Raw genomic sequence first — 23835 nt, 5'->3', positions numbered from 1 at the left:
GGCGTTGAATGCGTCAAGTATATTGTACGTGACAGTACTCATGTTTTGAAAAAACTACAACCTTACTTATGTCTTAATACTTACAATAAAAGTAATTTCACATTATCAAATAAATTGCAAATCGCTTACACATTTAGAAAGCAAAATCAAGAAACCATTTTAAAAAATTTTTAACTACAGCTTCTCTAATTAGTAAATAATATTACTCAAGGAAAATTGAAAACACTTTTGTAACAAACAACTTTTAACTTGCAAAGTTATGATATCGACGTCACAACGTCAAGTTTTCGCTGCTATTGTAGAGTTTTACGTACAAAAACTTTTAGAAAAACTTTAACTCCTGTAACACATTGATTCTATTTTGACTGGGCAGCAACAAAGTTATTCTATGCTAAATTTAGTAAGGTACTTGTTTAAAAATGTTGACAATTATTTATGCAATCTTGAAAAATATAAAAAACTCGGTATGAATTATAAGTAGAGTATCAACTATATATCTCAAAGATACTGTAATGTAAGCTGTTAATACAATTGACTGTTTGATAGTTTTTCTGTAAACTTAAAAATAGTTTTGTATTGTAATTAGTTATTAATATTTGAAAGGGTATGAGGGTAGGATTTTAAAAACAATATTTTCATTTAAAATAGAAGGAAAATGTGAAAAATATTACAGAATCAAGATCACAATTTTATCAAACCTAAATAAGAACCATCTCAATGAACAAAAAATATTCTATATGATCGGTAGTTGTCCACCGGAATGATAATATCAAAGGTATCGATTGCAACTTCTGCACATCTTAAAGTTTAAAGTATAAGAGCACTAGTAAATTAAAAAACAAAGCCCTGCCAATTATGTCATAAAAATATAATAAAGCTACTGCATATCATTTGATTTCCCATGCATTATTTTAGTAGTATACTTATTTTAACTTATAAAATCGATTTCTTTTCATCGTCTTAATAATACTAAAATATTTTTTTATGTTCCTACTAATCACTATTCTTTGTAAAAATAATATTTAGTGTAAAAAAATGTAGTGTAGTCCAACTAATGTGTTAGAGACGTTAAAGTTATTCCTTGAGTTTTTTTACGTAAGCCTCACTATAACAGTGAATACTTAATGTAGTAAAATCAATTTCGTAAATTTGCGAAACAAAATTGTATCTTATAAAATTTTTTCCAGTTTTGCAATCTGAATATGTTAATGATTTTTAATTAAACAAATTGAGTTTTTTTTACTTAGCAATAGGAATTTTACGTTGTGATAAATTTAAATACATATGTGTAGTTATGTTTTTCAATAGAAAGAAAAAATGCATAACTGAATTAAAAAAACATTTATTTATTGTTTTCTTTTTCGTCTTTATTTTACTTCAACTATGCTACCACCACCAATTTATTACTTTTAATTTAAGCTTCAATTTCACGTAGTTAGTTGTAATATGTCAAACTTGCCGGATCTAATACTTTTGTAAAAAAGTAAAATTTTATGTGGGCATCAAAGCTTTTAAGCAAAATTCACTTCCTTGTATTTACTAAAATTAAGAAGAATAAAAATCAATTAGGGATTTTTTTATTGAAAAATAAGCGTAATTGAATTTTACAACTTACAAGTAAAATAAGTTTTATTTTCAGAAATATGGTCATCTGTTACAGATTTCCGTATATACATTTTTTAAAATTATTTACAAATTTGACATTTTAAGATTTGTTTATTTTAAATACTAATAATTAGATATTTTTTCTATAATTTCGCTTACGTTTTGTTAATAAAATCGTAGAAACTATTGGACAAGACATGAGTGAAATTGACTAATATTATAACTGTAAATTCTTCAAGTCTTATTTTACTATCAACTTTGACCTGAAAGCAATAGCTTAAGCTTTACAATAGTGACAGAACTTCTTAACATACTAGACATTGAAGAATTATAAAATTGAAAAAAGTATAATTTTTGTGTTTATTTTCAAGTGTTCTGTAATTTCCATATACTTTTTTTTAAATTAAATAAGTTTTTTTCCGAGGAAGTTTGTGACTTTAGGAAAATGGTATAATCTGAAACAAAATATAAACGCTCACTTTGTATGGATGTATAATAGAACCTTTTTTATATTTGTATACACCGGGTATTTACTTCTTTTAGTAATCTTTTTGTAGTAAGATTTTTTTCTTAAAATCTTAGGTGTTATTTCCAACATTACAAACTATTGGTATCTAATGATTTATATATTTTTTGAAATAATTAATAAACCCCCTAATGATAACACATTATCTTACATGGTTTCTTTTACGAACAAATTATTTTTTTCATTTTATCTAACGTTGAAGGTGAAACAATAAAAAAAAGCTGTTTAATTCAGAAGATCTACAAATGCTCCCCCCCCTCACACACTGACCTCCTACCAATTCGCCATAGACTACCCGCAAAATAAGGGAATATTTGATGAATTTCTCCGTTATTTGGACCCAATAAAACTATAGCAAAATCTTTGTATCGACCCACTACTATCTTCTGACGTCCCTCACTTCCCCACACAATTTTTTTTACCCCTTCCTGACCTCCTACCATCCCCCACAAGCCCCCCACATTATTCTATCGAACCTTTGCCTCATTAATCGTAGGAGCGGAAGCATTGTCCTTTGGATCTCGCACAATCTTTCTTGCAAAACAAATATTAATTTACATTGCTTTTCATGCTTCTGTCTTTATATTATAGAAGAAATCGACTATATTTACAATGTATAAATACCTCCCACTATCAGTATTGGCTATACCCATAATTTTGTCTATTAAAGTTTTACATTTTTATCTCAATGAGCTTTAAATAATGATACAATTGATTGTTAAGTAGGCAAAAAATATGTTAAAGGGAATCTAATCATATTCGAAAGACTTCAGCATTTCTTTCAAACACTTAAGGACAGATGTTCTGCGAGGGGGTCAATTATGTTAAAATAAATTCATGTAAATGCTGATTAAGTGTATTTAGTGCAGTAACATGAAATGTAATTGACAAAGTTTTAGTTGTACTTAATTTTATTTTTTTTTTTTTTTGAAGTTTTACTTATAGTTTCTATTTTTGTTATTTCAAATAAGACCAGCCCTGAGTTTCTTAGTCAAGACCACTGGTGATGTCACTCACGAATTGTAGTTAGGTTCTACCGAAAAAATAAGTAGACAAAGGTAATTCCCATACTTATATAATTTTCAATGCAGGCTGAGAGTGTATTTACATTAGCGGAACCAGGAACCAATAAAAATATACATAAGTTATACGGAGTTAATTTTACATGCAAATAAAGAAAACTAAGCCTCCTTTTTAGTAGGCAAGGCAGAGCGATAACTTGCTTAATGGAAATAAAACGTGTAAGGGTGACACATGGATAGGTAAAAGGGCGATACTGTATGTATTGTTGCTAACAAAAATTTGATAAGGTTCATTTAACAGGTAAGTAAAAATAATTTGTTTTAATTAAGAGGAGAGGCTAAAAGGGTAAGAGAGGGGGTAAAACAAATACTTAGAATTTTTTTAAAGTGGTTCTTTCAAAGTACTGATTCAAAATTTTAGGTCATAATATACGATATTAAAGTTCATAGGAATGACTATCCAAAATTCGCGCTTAACCTCAAAATACCAGCAGTGAATGCTTGCCTATGCTTTCAACATAGAAAAAGAAAATGTATGCCTGTGTTTCTTTTAATATTTTTTGATTAAGTCCGTAAACACATATATTTCGAGATAGATATATATTTGGAATTCAATAAGCTTTACTGTGTCAGTTTTTCACTTCATTACATTCAGTAAATAAATAACTAAGCTACAACTTTCAGTAAAAAATTGCTTAGTTGCCATAAGAGCACATGTTTAGAATTTAATTTTTATTTATTATGTTCTTGCGTTTATATTTGTCAGCCTACTCTGCAATTTTTAGAGATAGTGTATTGTAACTAAATAAATGATTCCTCAAGATTTCATGCCATTCTGTTCATAATCATTTCATTAAGGAACCACCTTACCACCTTAAGAAGAGGTAAGAGGAGCATGAAAAATGTGAGGGTGCGAGGAGGTACGAGAAATTTGAGGACGGCAAGAGGCAGCAAGGATGAAGTGAGAGGGCTATCTAAAATTTAATTGGAAAATTGTACAGAGAAATATAAAAAAAAATTTAGCCTTATTTCGAAAAGGGCTGAGGAAAATGAGGGGGTCAAGACGGACGGAAAAGAAAATTAAAAACTCCGTATTTTGCTTCCAGGCATCGTTAAAACTGCGAACTTAAGAATAAGACATAAGCCTGTAAGGCTCATTCAGCTCCTTTTTGCATCTATAACTAAATGAATACTTTTTCATGGTCTGAATTTTAGTGTACCTTTAGCAGTAAACATCCCTTGAATATTTAAAAAAGTTTTCAAATGGATATCTCCCTAAACGACGTTATAATCGACTCAGACATGAAATGTGCCATTTTTTATAGAATGACCTATATGTGTGCACACGTCTTTACAGTATTAAAGGCATAAGACATATACGAGTAGATGCATATTTTTATCATACTCTCTTATCATTCGGGAAAGCAAAGTTAAAAAAAATTGTTTGTTGTTACATTTTTTTTCTACTTTTAGACAGTTTATATAAATGTTAATAAATTTCTAAAAATGCAGATACATAACATAAAAACTTTGTAAATGCATGCATCTTTAAATTCAAGGGATTGTTGTGAAATTAGAAACTCCAATTTTTCAAAACATATTCTGATTACATTTTAGGAGTGCTAGAAACGTATCTGAAATGTAATCATCAGTTACATTCTGGATGGTATTGAGGCTATAATGGTATTTCGAACTTTAAACGAAAAATATACATGCAATACTACAGTACAGTTGAAAATGTACCTGTATTTTTTATTTTTTATTTTTTACAAAAGAAATATTTTGTTTTAATAGAAGTAAAAATTAGTAACAAACAAATTTATAATAATGCTGTATGATTTACCTGAGTGAGAACTACTCCCCTGGCTAGGTGGGCGTGGGGGCTGAGATGTATAATCCGAAGTCGGAGCACTATTCGAACTATTTGAATAATTATTTGGATAGCTGACATACGACTCGATAGGAGTATTATTTGTACCTCCAGCTGGAAAAGAATCTTGAGAATTGGAGGATCCTACAAGAAAATCTTTAATATTAGCATTATTACATTTTTTTAAAAGCTTAACAAACGTATTGCATACTGCATGTAATATATTTAAATTAAAAGTTTACTAAAGATAACCTATTTTTTCTTAGAATTATATAACCTACTTCGAATTAAATTTTAAAAACTAATTAAAGAATTGAGACTAAATATAAAACCATTAATCTAAGTAGAAGTATTGACCCACTTATTAGTAGAAATTAGTGGAAAATTTCAATATCAAAATTAATAAAACAAATAATATTAATACTGCGTACACTAGTTAACATTATTATTCTTATAAAGTACATTAACACATAATTTTTGTATATATGGCAGATCGATGCAGATAGCCAGTATTGATTGAACAGGTATTTATCATATGGTATAACCTCCAAATATTACAAGATACGCCATATCTTTAAAAGGAAACAAGATAGAGCAAAAATAACGAGTTTTACGGGTTTTCTAGAAGGAAAAAAAAAAAAAGTGATGCACAAAAACGGAGGCGTTAAGTAATGGAAAAACGTATTTTCAATTTTTAATGTTATCAATGTACCTTCATAAAATAAAGAGGGAAAATCATGGGAAAAATTATGTTACGTTTAGTACAAGATAATAATTATGCAGAAATGATTTTCCATGGTCATGGGTGCACATAACCTTTGAATATTAAAAATATGCCATATCTTTAAAAGAGAGTAAGATATAGAAAAAAAAAAATTTTTACAGGCTTTAATAAGAAAAAAAAACATCGTGGCACAAAAAAAAGAGGTGTTGAGTTATATGAAGGCATCAGTATTTTTAATATTGTGCTATGAAATCAAGATGGAAAATTTGTGGAAAAATAATAGCATATTTGCAAAATTATTTCAAATATGTAGGATACATTCCTCGTTTTTTGTCTAAACATTAACATTAAAAACTATTTTAAAAAGTTCTCGAGCCTTTCCGGCTTCAAAAATTCTTTTTAAGTTTGTGGTCCACTCGGTAATACATCATTTTATTCATAACCTATTAATTCAAACTATGTTAATATACATATGTACGTGTTTTATTATCTAGTTACTACGGGGTATAATTCAAGTTTCCCAAGTAATTACACAAAAAATGTTCACCATTTTAACATTTCACAATCTGCATTAGTACCCCAGAGAACTTTTCAATACAACTATCTTACTCTTATCATTTTCCTCACACTTATTATAAATAGCACAATGAAATACTACATCAAGGTCATCCTACACCAACTCAAGTAAATGAGCCTTGTAATTCTGATCGGCCAGTACAACCTTAACATGAGAATGGCAATGGAAAACATTTGAGACTAGTTAATTCACCAAATCCTCTAGATAATGCTCAAAATAATTTTGCAAAAGGTTTAATATTTGCTTAAAAACAATTTACTAGTCCAGAATTTTTTAATTTAACAAGAATATGAGGCATTTCACGTCAACTGTCCTAGCGCGATCCACGAGCACCAAAACATGTACTTTTCAACTCGCGATTGCGGTATTATAAATAACTGAGAAAAAATAATGAAAACATAGGATCGACGTGATTTTTCCTCAGCTTTTCGGTGATGTAATCAGTTTTTTTTAAAAATGACGATTTAACTTAGGAAAAACACAAAATGTGTTATATCTCAAAAACGGCATTTTTAATATTTTTTTAACCATCGCCAATCGAAAAAGCAGGTTTTTTTACGTCGGTATGGCAATTTCCAGAGAGTACTTTTTTATTTTAGCGAGATATTAAATGACAAAGTTGGGCGCAACGACACAGCGGCAGCGGCTGCTCGACTCGCGCGATAGTATGCTATATATATGTTGCCAAGCAAACATGGTTAGGTTGCGCTGTTTTGATTCAACTTTTACTACACAGCAAAATAAATAATTAAATGAATAGTTATGTTATTTGAATGAGTTGCCATTAAAAAAGAATAAACCAAAATCGAACTTAACAAAACAAAAGTATTGAAAATGTATTTATCAATCCAAAACTGACAGAGAGATAAAATAAATTATTTACATCGTTCGATAACTCTGTAATTATAGTTCTCACACAATGTTCACAATAGTCACTTAGTTTTTTTCTTCAGCAATATACATTTTTTCTCCTTAATGTTCGTTGATTTAAGATTTTCTTTCTTCACTTTAGGAAAATTTTGGTGTTTCGTGGCTAAAGATGTATTTTTAAGCATTAAATATTTGTTATCAATGGGAATGGTTGTGTGATAATTTAATATCCCTGGGATAGCTTTGCATTTTTCAAACCTACTTTTTAAAAATAATGAAGTTGCTTCATAATCTGATTTCGCACTAAAAAAAATTTCAGTTTCTTTGCAGTGACTTTTTGCCCAATCGTATAAAGCTTCAGCAGAGGTAATGTGCTTTTCCGACGTCAATTGCAAACTTGCTATTCTCGAGCCTCGTTTTAAGTTTGCTCTAATGCCATTACAAGCACCTTTGCCATGTGCAGTGGCAAAAAAATGCCATTCAGCTGCTATACCGAAATCTGTTTCGTGGTATGAAAGATTTTGGAAATTACTTTTGTTTTTAAAATGTTAGCCAGCTCCATTGGTGAAGTAAAAAATTTTTTTCGGATTAAAGTTCTTTTTTAAATAACTGACAATAATATTTTAATACTCATACACGGCTATGGTATCATGTGCTAAATTATCGGAAATAATGACAATACTTTTATGTTTTACTTCATTTCCTTCTTTATGATAAATGACTATCGTAAATACAGTTGCCTGATTGTTGTTACAATGAAACGATTGGGTCAAGTTTTGCACAACAAACGCGTAGTTCTCTGCAAAATCACAACACACAATAAATTGGCCATCTTCTAAGCTACTTATGAGATTTTGAAAATTCTGTGATTGTTTTTTCGAGAAATGATCATGGGTTTTCAACTTCATTAACTTTTCACGGAGTAAAACAGTGAATTGCCATATTACACCGATCAGTTTGAAACCAGTTCAGGAATTATACTTCACAAATATCGTTGTCATTAAATACTTGAATTAAATGATTTTGAATTGAGCTGTATTCGGGCAATCAAGACAGTCTCTCATGTAGAATTCATCTGACGGATTATCGCATAATAGGGCTGCAATGCCATCATTGTAGTTGTTTAATTGTAATTTGCTAAGTTTTGTTAATTCGGATACGTCAGCCCCTTCCAACATCAATTTAACATTTTCATGGTGTACGCAAACACAAACCGTATGCGTTTCATTGCTTCCAGCTAGAATGCAGTGGACGGGTAGAAGCAAAGTAAATTTAGTAAATCCGATCTCGATATTTTTGTGTTCTTTTTAAAACTGTAGTAATAAATCATTTAAATCGCGAAGTAATAATATTTTTTGTACGTAAATCCTTTAACCATCTTCTTGTTTCACCGAAATAAAATCCTTGAAGCCAGGCATAAGTCGACTTACATCATCACGTACATACAAATTTTTAACTAAATTTTCCGTTTCGAGACGAAGTACTTTGCCTCGTTTTTTTGGGAGCTGTTAATATGCCGTTTTTAGATAATAAAGTTGTAGCTTGCCTTGCTTCTCGTTCTGTACAGTTAAATTCTCTTATCATGTCATTACGGCTCCAGAATTTCGGAGACAGAGTAAGTAACAAAATTCTTTCATCTCTACTACTTGAAAGAGCAAACTTTTTTTGATCAAGGACGGCGACACCAGCTTTATGATAGCTTTCATCGCAAGTTGCTTCAATTTTTGCTTTTTCGTTCTTGGGACAGGAATCAAAATTTTGAGATTTCAATTTGTAAATTTGAAATCTGCACTTTGTACAAATCTTTGATCTATAACAAACAGCAGGGTGTGTCTCTCAAAAATCAGTTGGAAAGTTTAACAAATTCTTGAATATACTGCTGTAATTAGACAATTCCAAGGGATTACAGCACCGAGACAAGAAAGCCATTGTCAAAGCAAGCAAGAAGCATACGACTTTTCAATTCAGTAGACACGACGACGTACTTTAATTTCACTCTAAGTTAGGCCTCACCTACGTAAAAAGAATCGAATTAAATTTTATAAACTATCTAAAAAATATCCTTTATAAGCGTTTTAGCGAAGTAACGCTCGGCAAGTAAAATTAGCTCACATTTCATCTTCTGCGTGCATAATAACGTATTTGGTTACCAGTTAATGGAACCTCAAAAACGAGCAATAAATATAAAACACAACTTAAATACTGCTCCATTCAAGATAAACTATCAATCTGTCGATTACTCTTAACTTATGTGTCAATAAAAACAACTTTATTTACAAATATACTTAACAAGAAAAGTATGCGATCCAAACATCCATCGAAGCGTCGAATCAAAACAGCGCAACCTAACCATGTTTGCTTGGCAACATATATATAGCATACTATCGCGCGAGTCGAGCAGCCGCTGCCGCTGTGTCGTTGCGCCCAACTTTGTCATTTAATATCTCGCTAAAATAAAAAAGTACTCTCTGGAAATTGCCATACCGACGTAAAAAAACCTGCTTTTTCGATTGGCGATGGTTAAAAAAATATTAAAAATGCCGTTTTTGAGATATAACACATTTTGTGTTTTTCCTAAGTTAAATCGTCATTTTTTCAAAAAACCGATTTCATCACCGAAAAGCTAAAGAAAAAACACGTCGATCCTATGTTTTCATTATTTATTCTCAGTTATTTATAATACCGCAATCGCGAGTTGAAAAGTACATGTTTTGGTGCTCACGGATCGCGCTAGGACAGTTGACGTGAAATGCCTCATATTTTCTTTGACGCTTACGATGTCCTTTGAAAATTTTTAATAAAAAAATTGAGTTCTTACCCCCTCTCCTTTTTTAGATGTAAAGTCATCGCCATCTACTAGTTGTATCAAATCGACCTCCTTATTTTACGTACTAAAATAGTGTAACGAAGGCAAAAAAATACTGGCTGCTTACGAATTAGCTCAAACCCAAGAATCACATTTATTTAACAAGTATATTGCATGAAACTTGCACATTTCATCATCGGGAATAAATAATTTCAAGGAAACCACAAGTCAGATGATATTGTATTTTAAAAACCATATTAATACTATTTAAGCTTCACAATAATAAACTAAGAATCTGATAGCCCTTTTTTCCTGATTTAAACACTTTTTTTTTATTGAAATTTATAACCCAAATTATTTGATGAATTAGTTAAAAGAATTGTACAGTGTAATATTTCTTATTTTTAAACTTCATACAAATGATAGTGTTTTAAGTGCGAAAGACCCATGATCTATGAAATTTAAACAGATTTTAAAATTCTATCTCCCAATAAATATTCAGTCATACGTCGCATGTGTCCCCTTCATTAGAATTTGTTGAATAACAAACATTGTCTTTTTATTTATTAATAATTATATTATTATTATGGCATAAGCCGAAGTAAATTCTTATCATTAAGAGATTTAATATGTGCAACATTTCCGAATAACTTAAAACAGGAATTGTACTCTCCAAGTACAGGAAAAGTAAGTGCCACTAAAAACTTATACACTGCTTATAAACATGAAAAAAGCGAGTACATTTACTTCGAAATTTTTAAAGGAACAGATAAGGACACTCGTTATAAGTTTATCTGATGCAGAGAGTTTACTTAATAAGAGAAACCAAGAAACTTTTTTTTTTAAACTTTTTAGTTTTAAGTATTCATAAATCAAATGTAGTGGATATTTGGGAAACTTCGATCGATCAATGTAAAAAAATGTATAGTAAACAATTCATTCAAGAAATAATAGATTATTACCCTTAGCTCTATTCTCCTTCTGGATATTTACTAGTAAAAATCTAGTTATTAACGTGTTTTTTTAAATATTTAATAATACAAAATTGATAATAAAAGCTGCTTGATAATATTTATAAGCTTTTATTATTTCTCTTTTAGATATTAAAGAATTTTGCTCGCCTTTTTCCTGATAAATCGACTGCTTTTTTGAAAAAATGAGAATCAACTATTAATTAAATCATTACTATTAGTAAAGATAATGATTTTTCTTTTCGGAAATGTTATGAGTGTGATTAAATTTTAAAAATTTATAAGTTACTCAGTCGTACTAAAAGCAGTTTAAATTTAAAATTTGTAGGTATTAGCGACATTTATTATTTTCTTGAGCTAATACATCTTATGAAAGTACCACCAGTTTATTTGAGCACAAAAATAGTTATCTTCAAGCAAACCGTTTTTAATTTATTGTTTTGTCATCTGGAGGTACAGTTTAATGATATCATTTCTAAAATGATCATATATGTGAAAAATAAACAGTTAAAAATATATAAATTTTCATGTTTTAAGAATGCACAAAATTTGAACTGAGATGAAGACTTACAAGAGTTTATGAAAACAAATCGCTTTTCATCAATCTCTCGGATTGACAAGTATTAGTATATTCTTAGTAATTTGTGATGAATTGGACAACGCAAAAACTATTGACATAGTAGTTAGTAAACAAATCAAGTATTCTTTCCAGTCCTTTAAAGAAGGGATGGATGCTTTTTTAAAGTAATTATTGATTAGTAGAGTATGTCTACGTAAAGCTGTGAATCACATTATTCAATTTTTTGCATTTCACATTTGTGACATTAACAATAAGGGTATATATTTATAAGTTTCCAATTTTGTTAAAAAATTATGGAAAGATAACGATAATACAGAAAACGAAGAGCTTGATGTAGAAAAGCTGTAGAAAAAAAAAAATATTTTTGAAACTTACATGCTTGTTAAGCTTACGGAAGAAAAATTTTAGAAATGCTAGAATCAATACTTGATATTCAGAAGTATTTAATAGCACTAGAAAATGAAAGTTTTGTCATTTCAAATTTTATGCAAGGAACGTTATGGCGAAAAAATTAAAGTAATTGCAAAAATAACACTTTTCCATTATGATTGTTTTACGACGATTTTGAATTGGGTAATCCGCTGGAGAGCTATGCCAGGCTACTAAAATTGGACAGAGTTTATTTGTTTTTACTTTTTTTTCCTCCTCATCGAATAAATATCTAAACAATGTATTAGCTGGTATATTTTATACTCAACACCATGAATTATTAGGTAGTAAGGCAGTATTTGGAAAAATTATTGACGACATCAACAATGAATCAGTGTCGGGAGGGTGTTTCGTTACAGATAAACGGTTCTACAGTTCAGATTTTTTTTTCAAGTGAACGCTATTACTTGGTGACAATCTTGATATAAATAATATAGAAGAGTCTGTAGAAAGTTTTGCAGCAACTCGTCATTGCAGGATTTGTCGCGCTACATATATCAAGTGTCAAAGTATGGTTGTTGAAAATAAAGCTTTATTAAAGACTGTCGCCAATTATAATGGAGATGTAAAAAAAATCGATATCTACTGGTATAAGAGAAGACTGTATTTTTAATTTTTAAACAGGACTTCGTATTACAAAAAATAAGTACCTCGATATTATGCATGATTATGGAGAGAGAATAATACCATTTTCATTATCTAGTATTCTACCAGCCTTGATTTATGTTGATAAAGTATTTTCTTTATCAACTCTAAATAAAAGACTTGAAAATTCTGACCATAGGAAGCATTTAATGAATAAACCTTGTTTAATAACGAAAGATACTAAAAAGATTCCTAAGACGAATTACAAACCCAAATACGGATAAGGAAATCTTAAGCTGAGAGTTTTTGTTCATGCAGAATCACATGTTTCGCCGTAGCAGACTTAGTACTAGATGGTAACAAATATTTGGAGGTATATATGGCTTTGAGATAAACTGTAGGTAACATTCTATCGCCAGTAATGGTGCCATCTAACATGGCTCACATGCAAAGACTTATAATGCAGCATAATGAAATATACGTTGAGTATTTCGGCCCATTGAAGCCTAAAATGCATTTGTCAAAACACTTGCCAGAAAAATTGAAGGGAACCGGTCCACCTTTTAATTTATGGGGTATGATATCTGAGCGTAAGAATAAAAAGTTAAAAAGTATCGCTAAAAGCTCAAGCTCTCATCAAAATGCACCATGGTCCATTGCAATTGAAATTCAACTCCAACAGTGTTTTGCAAAAGAAACAGATTTTTTAAAAAATGATGTTGTTATAGGAAAACCGGATAGTAATTTGTTATTAGATACGCAACATAGTTTTGCAACCGTATCAAATGATCAAATGTATTAATCTATTGAAATTTTCGAAAAAATTATCCTCTCGGTGATATTATTGTTACAAAAGTAAAAGATTATGGTCCTGTTTTCAATCTAATTGAAAAAATTTACAGTCATGTACGAACGACATGCTTTTTAGTTTGTAAAGTTAAAAATATCTACATTAACTTCAAATATCACGCTTATAAAGTCGAGATAAATATAAACAGGACTCGTGAAGTTTTCGCTGAAGGTATACACGAAATAGGGCCATGTTCGTTAACAAAAAAGGGGCAAGAATTGTATGTATTGAGTAAGTACGACATTTAGTGTTGGTAATGATAAACAATATTTGTGGAGAAGAAAAAATCAAATTTTATAATAAAGATGTAATTTAATTTTGTTTAATAAGTAGTTTTATTTTTCTGAGAGCACAACCTATTTTTTATACATTTCATTATTAAAATGTTTTTTTCTTATATCTGAGAGTTTTTTTTTTTATAGTGTATAGAGAATGAGTCTTGAAATTTGTATATATTTAAGGTTACATATACATATCTATGGACATTTATATACGTTTTTTCTCTTTCATAGATATTTTAGTCTCTATCTATACTTTTTTTACTCAATGCCGAAGTATTGTAGCTCGATAATAGGATCGAGCGATCTCCACTAATGTTGAGCTCTTCTCTTCCAAGTTGGGAAGCTCAGCTTACCAACTCCAAGGTGTGATGCTTCCAGCGTCGTGCTCTGTGCGTCCAACGTATTGTCGACATCAGATGCTATTAAACACGTACGGCTATTCCTCCAATTTGTAAACAAGATACTTCAAAATTTTTTTACTTGATACATTACCAAGTTTAGATTGATGTCCGTCGTATTTTTAAATTTTAGAAGTAAGAAATTTATCGAGCTCAGGTAGTTGTAAGGTTGGAGATATCCTAAGCCCAAATATCTTTCAGTGTGTAATAGTTATAAAAAATGATAGGATAAGTAGAATAAAGGAAATTCTAGGTAGCTTGTTTTAAATATTGGATAAAAGAAACAGAAGAAAAATAGCTTAAAAAAAAAGTAAACAGATAAAAAGCAGAAAATAGTGATCAAATGATAAAAAAATTATGAGGGGAGAGTTAGCAGATAGGAAGGAAAAAGAGAAAAAGCTAAGGAGAGAACAGATAAAATGTCGTAGTAAAATATGCAAATATGAGAAATAAAGGTAAGCAGAACAAGATTAGAGAATTTATCAAACAAAGAAAAGAAAAAATTTATATAAATCTCGTAGTTACGAAACTGGGAAACAAGGCGATAAAGGAGATAAAGGGTATGGTTCTGATGAATTAGCGGCATCGTCTTGAGAGGAGCATCTTAGTGTATTGACACGTAATGTAAAATATTTTTAAATATTATTTTCTTGTAAATTTTGCATCTATTATTAACACCATTTAAAATAAAAAAATTTTTAATCAGAAAATTTTTTGTCTGAAGTCCACACAGTTTTCGTTAAATAATAATGTACGAAAAAGTAAATGTAATGTACTGCTAAAAATTACCATACGTTGCGTACGCTGTATAGTAGTGATGGACCCTAAAAAGGTCGTTAATTTGCACTTTCTTATGTTATCATACATAAAAAGATATATTTGATAAAGTTGTATTGATTTCAAGCTAATAAAAAATGCATATTCAAAAATGTTTCCTCTTTGATGAAAAAATTTTACCACCACAGCAACAAAGTCAAAAATAACTACAAATACATATTGCTCTACCTATTTGAATACCTGGGAGATTTGAGTAACTAATGTCAGGGTTATAATGGGAAGTCAATTGTCCTTTAATGAATTATTTGTTTGTTAATTATGACGTAGTTGTTCTAATTTCGATGAATGTTCTGTATCACTTTCTTGATGCCTCAAATTGTATACATTTGATGCATTTCAAGTTAAGCTTTAAATTCACCCTCTCGTAACTCTGGGCATAATTAGAAATACTTTTGTGAGCCCTTATAAAGGCTGCTTTTTTTTTAACTTTGTTAAGTTCTAAGATAAATATTTGTTGGCTAGTAGTCATGTGCAATACCGAGAAATACAACGAAACTTTCTCGTCTTGGCTCGAAATTTTGGGTCTCGGTCCCGAAATTTTTTTGAAGTCTTGTCTTGTCCCGAAGTCTCGACAAAATTTCTGAGACCTTTGAGACTCTCGGAAGACTCGAAAAAAATTTATAAGACCTACCATACTTTTGTGAGTCTTCGAGGTCTCGAAGAAAATTTTCGAGACTTCGAGACTAATGGGGTCTCGATGTGGTCTCGAGGAAGGTTTTCAAGATTTTTCAATTTATTAAGTGATAAACCTGTACAACTGTATCGTGTGAGCTTTTTTGCAATCCATATTCACATGTATGTGACCGCAGTCCAAGTTCTCTGTTAAAGCTTTTTTTGGTATGCATTACATGTACTTTTAAAATTTTTGTGACCACAGTCTTAGGCCGCGATCTGAAGGAGGTGGTAGACCGTGTGTTTCATTGTGAGTTATTGCGTTACTAAGTTGCGTGTAGCTCATATAAAATCGTGAGAGTGAAAGGAAGGTCGAAGGCTTTAATCTTTCACGCATCTTTTCCTCGCTTCCAAATATCTCATGGGCTTTACACACGCTGCAGCGAAGTATTGACGCACATTATGTAACCTAACCTATGGCCTACCACCTTCGCCAAGCACATCTCACTCCCTCTCGTAGGTTTGAACGTTACATCAACTGCCACTTCATCAGATCACGGCTTAAAACTGTGGTCACATAAATTATGAGAATACATATAATACGTACCGAAAAAAACTTAAAACCGTATTACTGTGTCGCATAAGTTTTGTTGCAATCCACGTAGACATGTATGTGACCGCAGTACAAGCTTTCCGATAATCACTGAAAGAATTCAAGAATCTCGAAAATCTTCCTCGAAATCACACCAAGACTTCCCAAAAAGTTTCATCGAGATCTTCGAGACTCACAAAAGTATCGTAGGTCTCGAAAATTTTTTCGAGACTTCCAAGAGTCTCAGAGGTCTCGGAGATTTTTTCGAGACTTCAAGATGAAACCGAGACAAAATGAGACTTTATCGAAACGAGATGAGACTTTATCCAGGAACTGCGCATATTGAGAAATTATAAGTTTGACCATTACTTGCAGACACTATGATTCTGACCAGATAATTCTGTTAATGTATTTTATCTAAGCCAGAACATTTTGCAAGATATTTTATGTAAATTTTACTAAGAAAATGTTTTAAATAATCAAATGTGCCATATTATTTTCAGGTATTTACAATGTTTTTAGTATCTTTAATACGTTTATTGAAAGAATTTTTTAATAATATTAACGGTTTGACAGTAATTCTTTTACTACATTAAGGAAGTTCTATCGATTACAGACTTAACAATGAGAAGTTGACGAAAATTTATTTACCAATGAATAAAGTCATGAAAATGACGCTGTCAAAATTTGAAGGCACGAGGGTCTCTAGAAGCCGAGTAATTAATATCTATATTTAGCTATTTTTTACATGTAAGATTATAGGCTATCGTCCTTTTAAGTGCTCCTATTGCATTTACCCCGCTTATTAACAATGAACTTTAGATAAAAATTTCATCAATGATAAAATAATTTTCAATAATTGAATTCAATTTTATTAAACATTTTGAGGGTTCTTGTAAAAGAAAAAATTAATAAGCAAGGTTACAAACACAAAACGTTATGTTTTGCACAGGAGAGTGAAAAAAACAGATGACATACCAAACTGTAGAGAGCGTCGCATGGACTAAAGTGAGGGATGGAACCTGCTTAATGTATTTGTCTTTTTCCATGACGACTGTACCATTGCCTTTGTCGGCTTTTATATGGTAAGTTTCTTACAATTTTACAGTGTTCTTACGAATTTTTGTTTAGAGACGCTTTTATTTATTTTTCATTATTTATTTCTAGTTGTTCTTTTTTAATTTAACCTGTGTAGTGCCTGATAAGAGTCGGGGTAGTTTATCCAAATAACTAAACCGTCAACTTTTATTTTAATAAAAAAATTTGACAGTACTACCATTTGACGCCTTTTTTACCAAATTTTATTCACTGTTCTTCGACACATTCTACAACAATTTAACATTTTAATGATGAACGTTAACGTAAGCGCTGTGAGTTCTTCGAGTATCACCAAAAACACAACATTTTGGTCGAATCTCCGCAAATTTTGGCATGTTTTTATTGTCTTTATTGAATAAAATGTGTAATGAGTTCAAATTTCTAACAAAATATCACTTTTGAACATTTTTTGATTTCCAGTGTCACCTTGTACTGAAATACAATCATTTATGCCAGGCATGAGACAAGACGTTGTCTTCTTCGTAAACCTCTTAAAAAGACCAAGAGTAGCTGTAACTTTTCGCTCTGTACATCTATACTTATTCATCATGTCTTTTCTATTCGAAAATCTTGGGGCAAGCGTAAGTAGTAGTATTTTTTCTTGCTTATCACCTGAAGATTTAAATTTTACAAGTGTTTGCTCCAATACGGCAACTCCAACTTTTACGTAGTTTTTATTACGTTTTTTTTTTTGGATTTCTGAATTTAAAATAATTATATTTTACATTGAAGCCAAAGCATCGGACAATTTGGTTTTATCGGAAAATTATTTTGCAGAATTTGTAGGCACTTGACAAGATCTTGATGTATTGTATAGTAACGTTTTACCAAAAGATTACAGTTTTTGACCATCGTAATAGAGTCGCAATGAATTAAATATACTATCTCACTTCAATAACTTAAAAAAAAGTAAATGAGATTCATGTTGCTAGTTACGTGATGAACATTACAAATAGCATTAATTGCAGCGCATAAAAAAGAACCTAGTCAATAATAAATCTGTTGTATACTCTTGAGTTCTGAAGTCGAAGATTCAAAATTCAAGTCAAACACAAAGATCGACTGCAGACGCGTCACAATGTCGTGTCAGTTTGATTCGCATTTTATTATTCGTAAAAATAAACACTTTTTTTACAATATTTATCAAAGTTAACAGACCTGATCTTTAAGTCTGAACTCAAAAAAAAAAATATTAATTAGTTAAAGATCATGTCGAAAATATATATTTCGTTTTAATTTGGCTTTTTTAGGGTTATGTGAGGAAAAATTGTAAAAATAAACAATGTCATTTAACAGTCAATACTTTGTTCATGTTTTGAAACAGAAATAACGCTATATGTAAAAAGATAGTTCATCATCAATTAACGTTTTAATTAACTTAAATAGTAGTTCAAATCCAATTAACTACTGATCCCCATAAGAGTTTATGTTAAACTGTGTAACTAATTTTTTTTTTCTTAAAATACGTCTTGAACAAAATATGCAAAATATTAGTACGGACATATAATCTACTTAAAGAAAAAAGTAATTTTTTAGCACAATTTAACATTTTTCATTTTTTGTCGGAACCTCTACAAAACTATGTTTAACTTTTAAATTTTTGAAAGACATCTTTGTTTTTGATTCGCATGATTCACTATGTTGTACGACATTATTGATGATTATTCATACCCATAACCTAATTTCAGATTGTTGTACTAGGAATTTTACACTTGCTACTTTTGTTATTTTTGACTTATTCTAATATATTTCATTCTTAATGAATTTACTGCTTTTTTTTCGTATAGAGTCTATTCTTTAAGTTATTAATGATGAAATAGAAAAAAATACAAAACAGGGCAACATTTACTTTAAGAATACAAGCGTAGCAGGCGGATTTTTATGAATAGTCTGATCCAGGACAAATTTATATCTGGGCATAAATTAGATCTGAGATGGACCAAAAATTCAGATTCATTCGAGATCTTATCGTCAGGATCCCTGATGATTTTTCTATTCAAGATATACGGTAGTAGGCGAGTGCTCTTTCTCTCTCTTTCTTTTTATTGGCATCACTGAACGGCGCAAAAATTTGGAAACGATATAAGACAAGAAACTATAAAATAAAATGGATGAAGTAAAAATGTAGAAATTTTCAAGATAATATATAACCCAGTAATACATCGAAAAACCCCGATCACAAATTTCCTACGTTGACACTCTAGCTAGCAAAGATTGATCCTAGTGTGGCAAATACATGGCGTTAGATAAGGGTATGATGTAATAATATACATGTAGTTATTGTATGTACTTACACAGGTACGGTATACGAAATACTTTTTCATACAATGTTAAGAACGTTTTGAAAACAAAAAAAAAATATGCATTAAGAAATTAAATAATTCATCATCATTGACTTACAAAATTATTCACATACTATATTTTTATACATTCTTTTGCTAGTTAAAGACGTTGCCCCGTTGACGTAAGTAACAACAAAATACCTTGAAATTTACTAGTATGGTAGATTATAGTATTCTGAACTTAAGTGCACTATTTAGGCATACCTTATAATAATAGAAAACGAATAGTACCTAAACAACAACAATGTGCAGTTTAACACTGATCATTTGAAGCGGTTCAATAAACCTAATAAAACTTATTGGACATAACAAAATTAGATTACTAGAAAGAAGTTCTTTATCGCGTGTTACCATAGAATGTATATGCTTTATGTATTTTCTGTGTATAAGGACGGTTGGGAACAGGGACCCATCAGCCAGAAAGTGTAAGAAAAAAGCATGCACTACCATTTTCGCTGACTAAAAAAACAAACAAACCCAAATTGAAAGGAATGTGATTACGGATCTGATGCAAAAAGAATCTATGCAAACCGATTTCATTTAAATAAATGAGAGTACTTTTTTGGTCGACATGCATACACGCGATTCTCACACTCATCTAAATCCAGGCATCACAATCACATAACGAGTAGGAAATTGGTGACAAATTTAAATACTAATTTAGAAAAAAAAATACAGAGAGCAAAAATTGAACACGCGTGTACGAGCATACGAAGCGACCCACAAAAAGGTGTTTAAGGAGACTGAATGTGTGTATGTGTGTTGGCACCATCTTTTGCTTGCATCTTACGCAATGCGCATACAGAGGAACTTGAGTTATCATAAGCCATTAATTTTTATGAGAAAGTTGGATAATTAAATTTTCTTATTAAATTCAAATTTTTTCATTTGTTTTAATAACGATTGCATCAATACATTTTCTATTTCTATGATTAAAGTTCACGATATAATTAACAAATAACTTCTTGCGTATTTCATTATTTGTTTCTCATTTTTATTAACCGAATAATATATTTTATACTTAATAATCATTAGTTTTAAAGAACCATTAGAATTGTAATTCAGTTGAGAAAAAGTTCCCGAGCCTTTCATACTTGATAAATGTACGGGAAAGACATATCCCGCCGTATTCCGCGAAAAAAAGACGTGTTGAACTCACATGTATTAACAAACCTGTTATTTTATAGTATGTACATGTGATTTCTACATACATGTGAGAGCTTCGTTCTTACCGGGGGACTCCGAGTCCCACACGCTGCTTTTTTCTGGTTCAGCCACAAAATAGCGCTTAAAATTTTAACTCGTTGTAATGCTATTTTTAAACATATTCATAAAAATAACGAAATAATATATTTAAGGTTAATTGGGCAATGCGGCATTTACAATAAAAACGTAGTCTTGGTAAAAACATAGTCTGATATGAAATTTAGCTAATTTGCTTGTATATACGAGACAAGAAATCAACTAGTAGATTTGTGTGTATATATAAGGGTGTCTCTTATTTGCCAATTTTTTTTTTTCACTGTTCCACCCCCTAGATCTCTTTTTTTGTGCTGGAAAATGAAGATCGCGCTTGTAAAAATTAAAAAAAAAAGATTGTTAAGCCGTGCCGAAATAAAAAAACGTATTTTCAATTTACGTCCACACTTTATACTTGATCGAATGCTCTTTAATGCTCAACAGTCAATTAAAGGCTGTTTTTATGATTTTTGGCATTAAAGTTTTCTCTAAGCTCACTTCGACTCTTGTAACTAAATGAAAATAGTAATTCTATGGTAAAATCTAGCGTAGAATTCGAATCATCTTGCTTCGAAATTTACATTTACTAGCGTAAGAAAAACTTTTACAGCAAGTAACTTTTGTTTTTTGGTTATTTTTACAACCGAAGTGCCTTTTTAGCTCTAATAAGCTTTCAAAACAATCCTCACTTACGTATACTGCGTCAAATAACACAAAATGAATACATCTGAATGAAAATTTAAAAATTTTTAAATATAAAATTCAGTGATTTGTAGATTTCTGTATTATTTCCAATTATCCACGTCTTTACTATTTAAGTAACTTCTTGATAAAAACAATATTTCATGAGTTAAAAGGAATGAGTGGAATCAAATGAAAACATTTAAATACGAAACAATGAAATTTTTATTCAAAATTCTGTAGAACATTTAATTTTCTCTTAAATGTAATTTTTTTTTCTGATTTTTCAATTTTGTTTATTATTGTTTGTGTACGTAAATCTTCAAAATCTCTTCAAAATTGACTTACGTTCTGTACTAAAATTGATTTTTGATTTTTATCTTCAGTCCTGTTTATTTATTATGCAGCAAGTTGTACAGCTCTTTCAGCTGCATCATTAAACACATGTAGATTTTTTACGATCTTTAGGCCGTTCAAGTAATCTTCATTAGAAGACCAAATCTTACGATGAGTGTATAAAAAGTCTTAGTTAACAATAAATCTGTCAAAAAAAAAAGTGATTGAGAGCTTATAAAATAATCCAACTCTATATCTTTTAAATTCTGTAAATCGGTATTATTAACTATGTCTTTTTTTTTAGGTACATCATTGTAATCCCTATTTTTTTTTTCTAACGGTAAAACCATCTGATACTTGACTGTAAGAGATAAATCATTATCAAAGAATGACATTGCTCTTGCCTTGGGGGACAAGTACCATAAATGGCTTTTGATTTTTTGTCAAGGCAGCATTGCATATAAAAGCATCGACGATAGCATAATCATAAAGCTTTTTGATAAATTTCAAGTCGTTTTTTGGAGCTTGTGGAGCGTTTGGAGCTAAGAACCAGGTTTCCACATGTACAAAAACAATAAACAAATAAATATCAAAGAGTTTTTTCAATTCGACAGCACTAATATAAAAGAATCTACGAAATGAATATATTTGTATATAGCTTTAGACCCCCATCTGGCATTATGATATGCTCTAGGTTTACGGATCTTTAAATATTTCAGAGATGCTTCTAAGAAACTAAGCATGATTTAAGTAGCTCCTTGTAGTGATCAAGAGGTTGCTGTTTTTTTAAACATCTTTTAGCAAAATTTATGACTTTGTCTTTTCGCAGAAATAACGATGAATGCAGATCTTTGAGTTCATTAACATCATATTTTGCTAGATCTAAATTAAGCCACTCATCACGAAATCTCTTGAATAATGAACTATCTAGTCCTTCAGTTTCAGAAAATTTTAATTTAGTTAAAAACGGACGCTAAAATGAGTTTATGAATATGGCAACGACAAGGTAAATACAATAAACTTGTATCGAGAAAGTGCTCAAAAATGGTCGCAACACCATTTATATTTCCCAAATTCGAATTCGTTGTATCCCAACACACAAAGCTTTCACTTTGTCTTTTAGACACCAATAGTCTAAGGCCTCGACAGTATCATTAGCTTTTATAATACATTTTTTATTAGGAAGGGCTGGTATATTTAAAATTTTTTTCTAATTTACCTTCGCTAACGAGAATAGGTAAGTGTCAAGTATGACTTTACCATTCCAATGGATAACATCTGCTTTCAAATTTTAATCAAATATATTTTTAAAATTCTAAGCTTTTCTTGGTCCAACCGCTAAACGGGCTCGATTACATGAACTTTTATTTAAAACAAGATTTTCAATATCGTGGCCCCCAGTATTAGCGATGATGCCAATTAATAGTACAGAATTTCTGTACGATATCTGACAAAAATCTAAAATTGCCACTTTATCTTCTGTCATGATATTTATGTTGCCTCGGGATCTTTTTGGTTGGTAATAACGACCTCATAAGTTACATTGTGAAACAGAGCTTTGTTGTGAGCTTGATTCACTAGCAGATGGTTCTAAAGATGATATTTGTTCGAAACTTGATACCAGTGCCTCTGATTCTGAAAAAATATAAATAACTCATTAAGTTTGCTTTTATTTATAGATTTTGAGTTACTATATTATTATTTACATTATTTAATTTAACAATTTTTAAAGTAAGTTTTTATAAAGCATTATTATTGATACTGTAAGTAATTATGAAATATGTATCGACAAACGCTAATGATAGCCTTACAATATTATTAATAAAAACTAAACTTGTCTGTTTATTTCAAGTAGTTATCTCATTTTCGATTAAAAAGCGACTTATGAACCTAGAACTCAGTTAATATTCTTTTAAAATCCGAAATACTAAAAAAATTTTGTTACTAAGAAAAAAGTGATCAAAAAATACTTTACCACGTTCATCAGCCATCTTATGAAAAATC

At 30.3% G+C, this 23835-nt stretch overlaps 1 protein-coding gene across 3 annotated transcripts in view; it reads right to left on the bottom strand.

Moving 5' to 3' along the window:
* Window positions 1-23835, bottom strand: part of osa (trithorax group protein osa) — a 528215-nt gene that overhangs the window by 197688 nt on the left and 306692 nt on the right. For all 3 annotated transcript variants that reach the window (XM_089589257.1, XM_089589255.1, XM_089589256.1), the window contains one exon: window positions 4997-5179. In XM_089589257.1, coding sequence (XP_089445383.1) covers window positions 4997-5179 — 183 coding nt within the window. The remainder of the gene's footprint in view (window positions 1-4996; window positions 5180-23835) is intronic.

The sequence above is a fragment of the Copidosoma floridanum genome, unplaced genomic scaffold (genome assembly GCF_036245765.1).
Source record: "Copidosoma floridanum isolate Cflo_tuat_1 unplaced genomic scaffold, Cflo_Japanese_pri ptg000008l, whole genome shotgun sequence".
NCBI lineage: Eukaryota > Metazoa > Arthropoda > Insecta > Hymenoptera > Encyrtidae > Copidosoma > Copidosoma floridanum.
The sequence above is the reverse complement of the archived record's forward strand: the minus strand, read 5'-3'. Positions and strand labels throughout refer to the sequence as shown.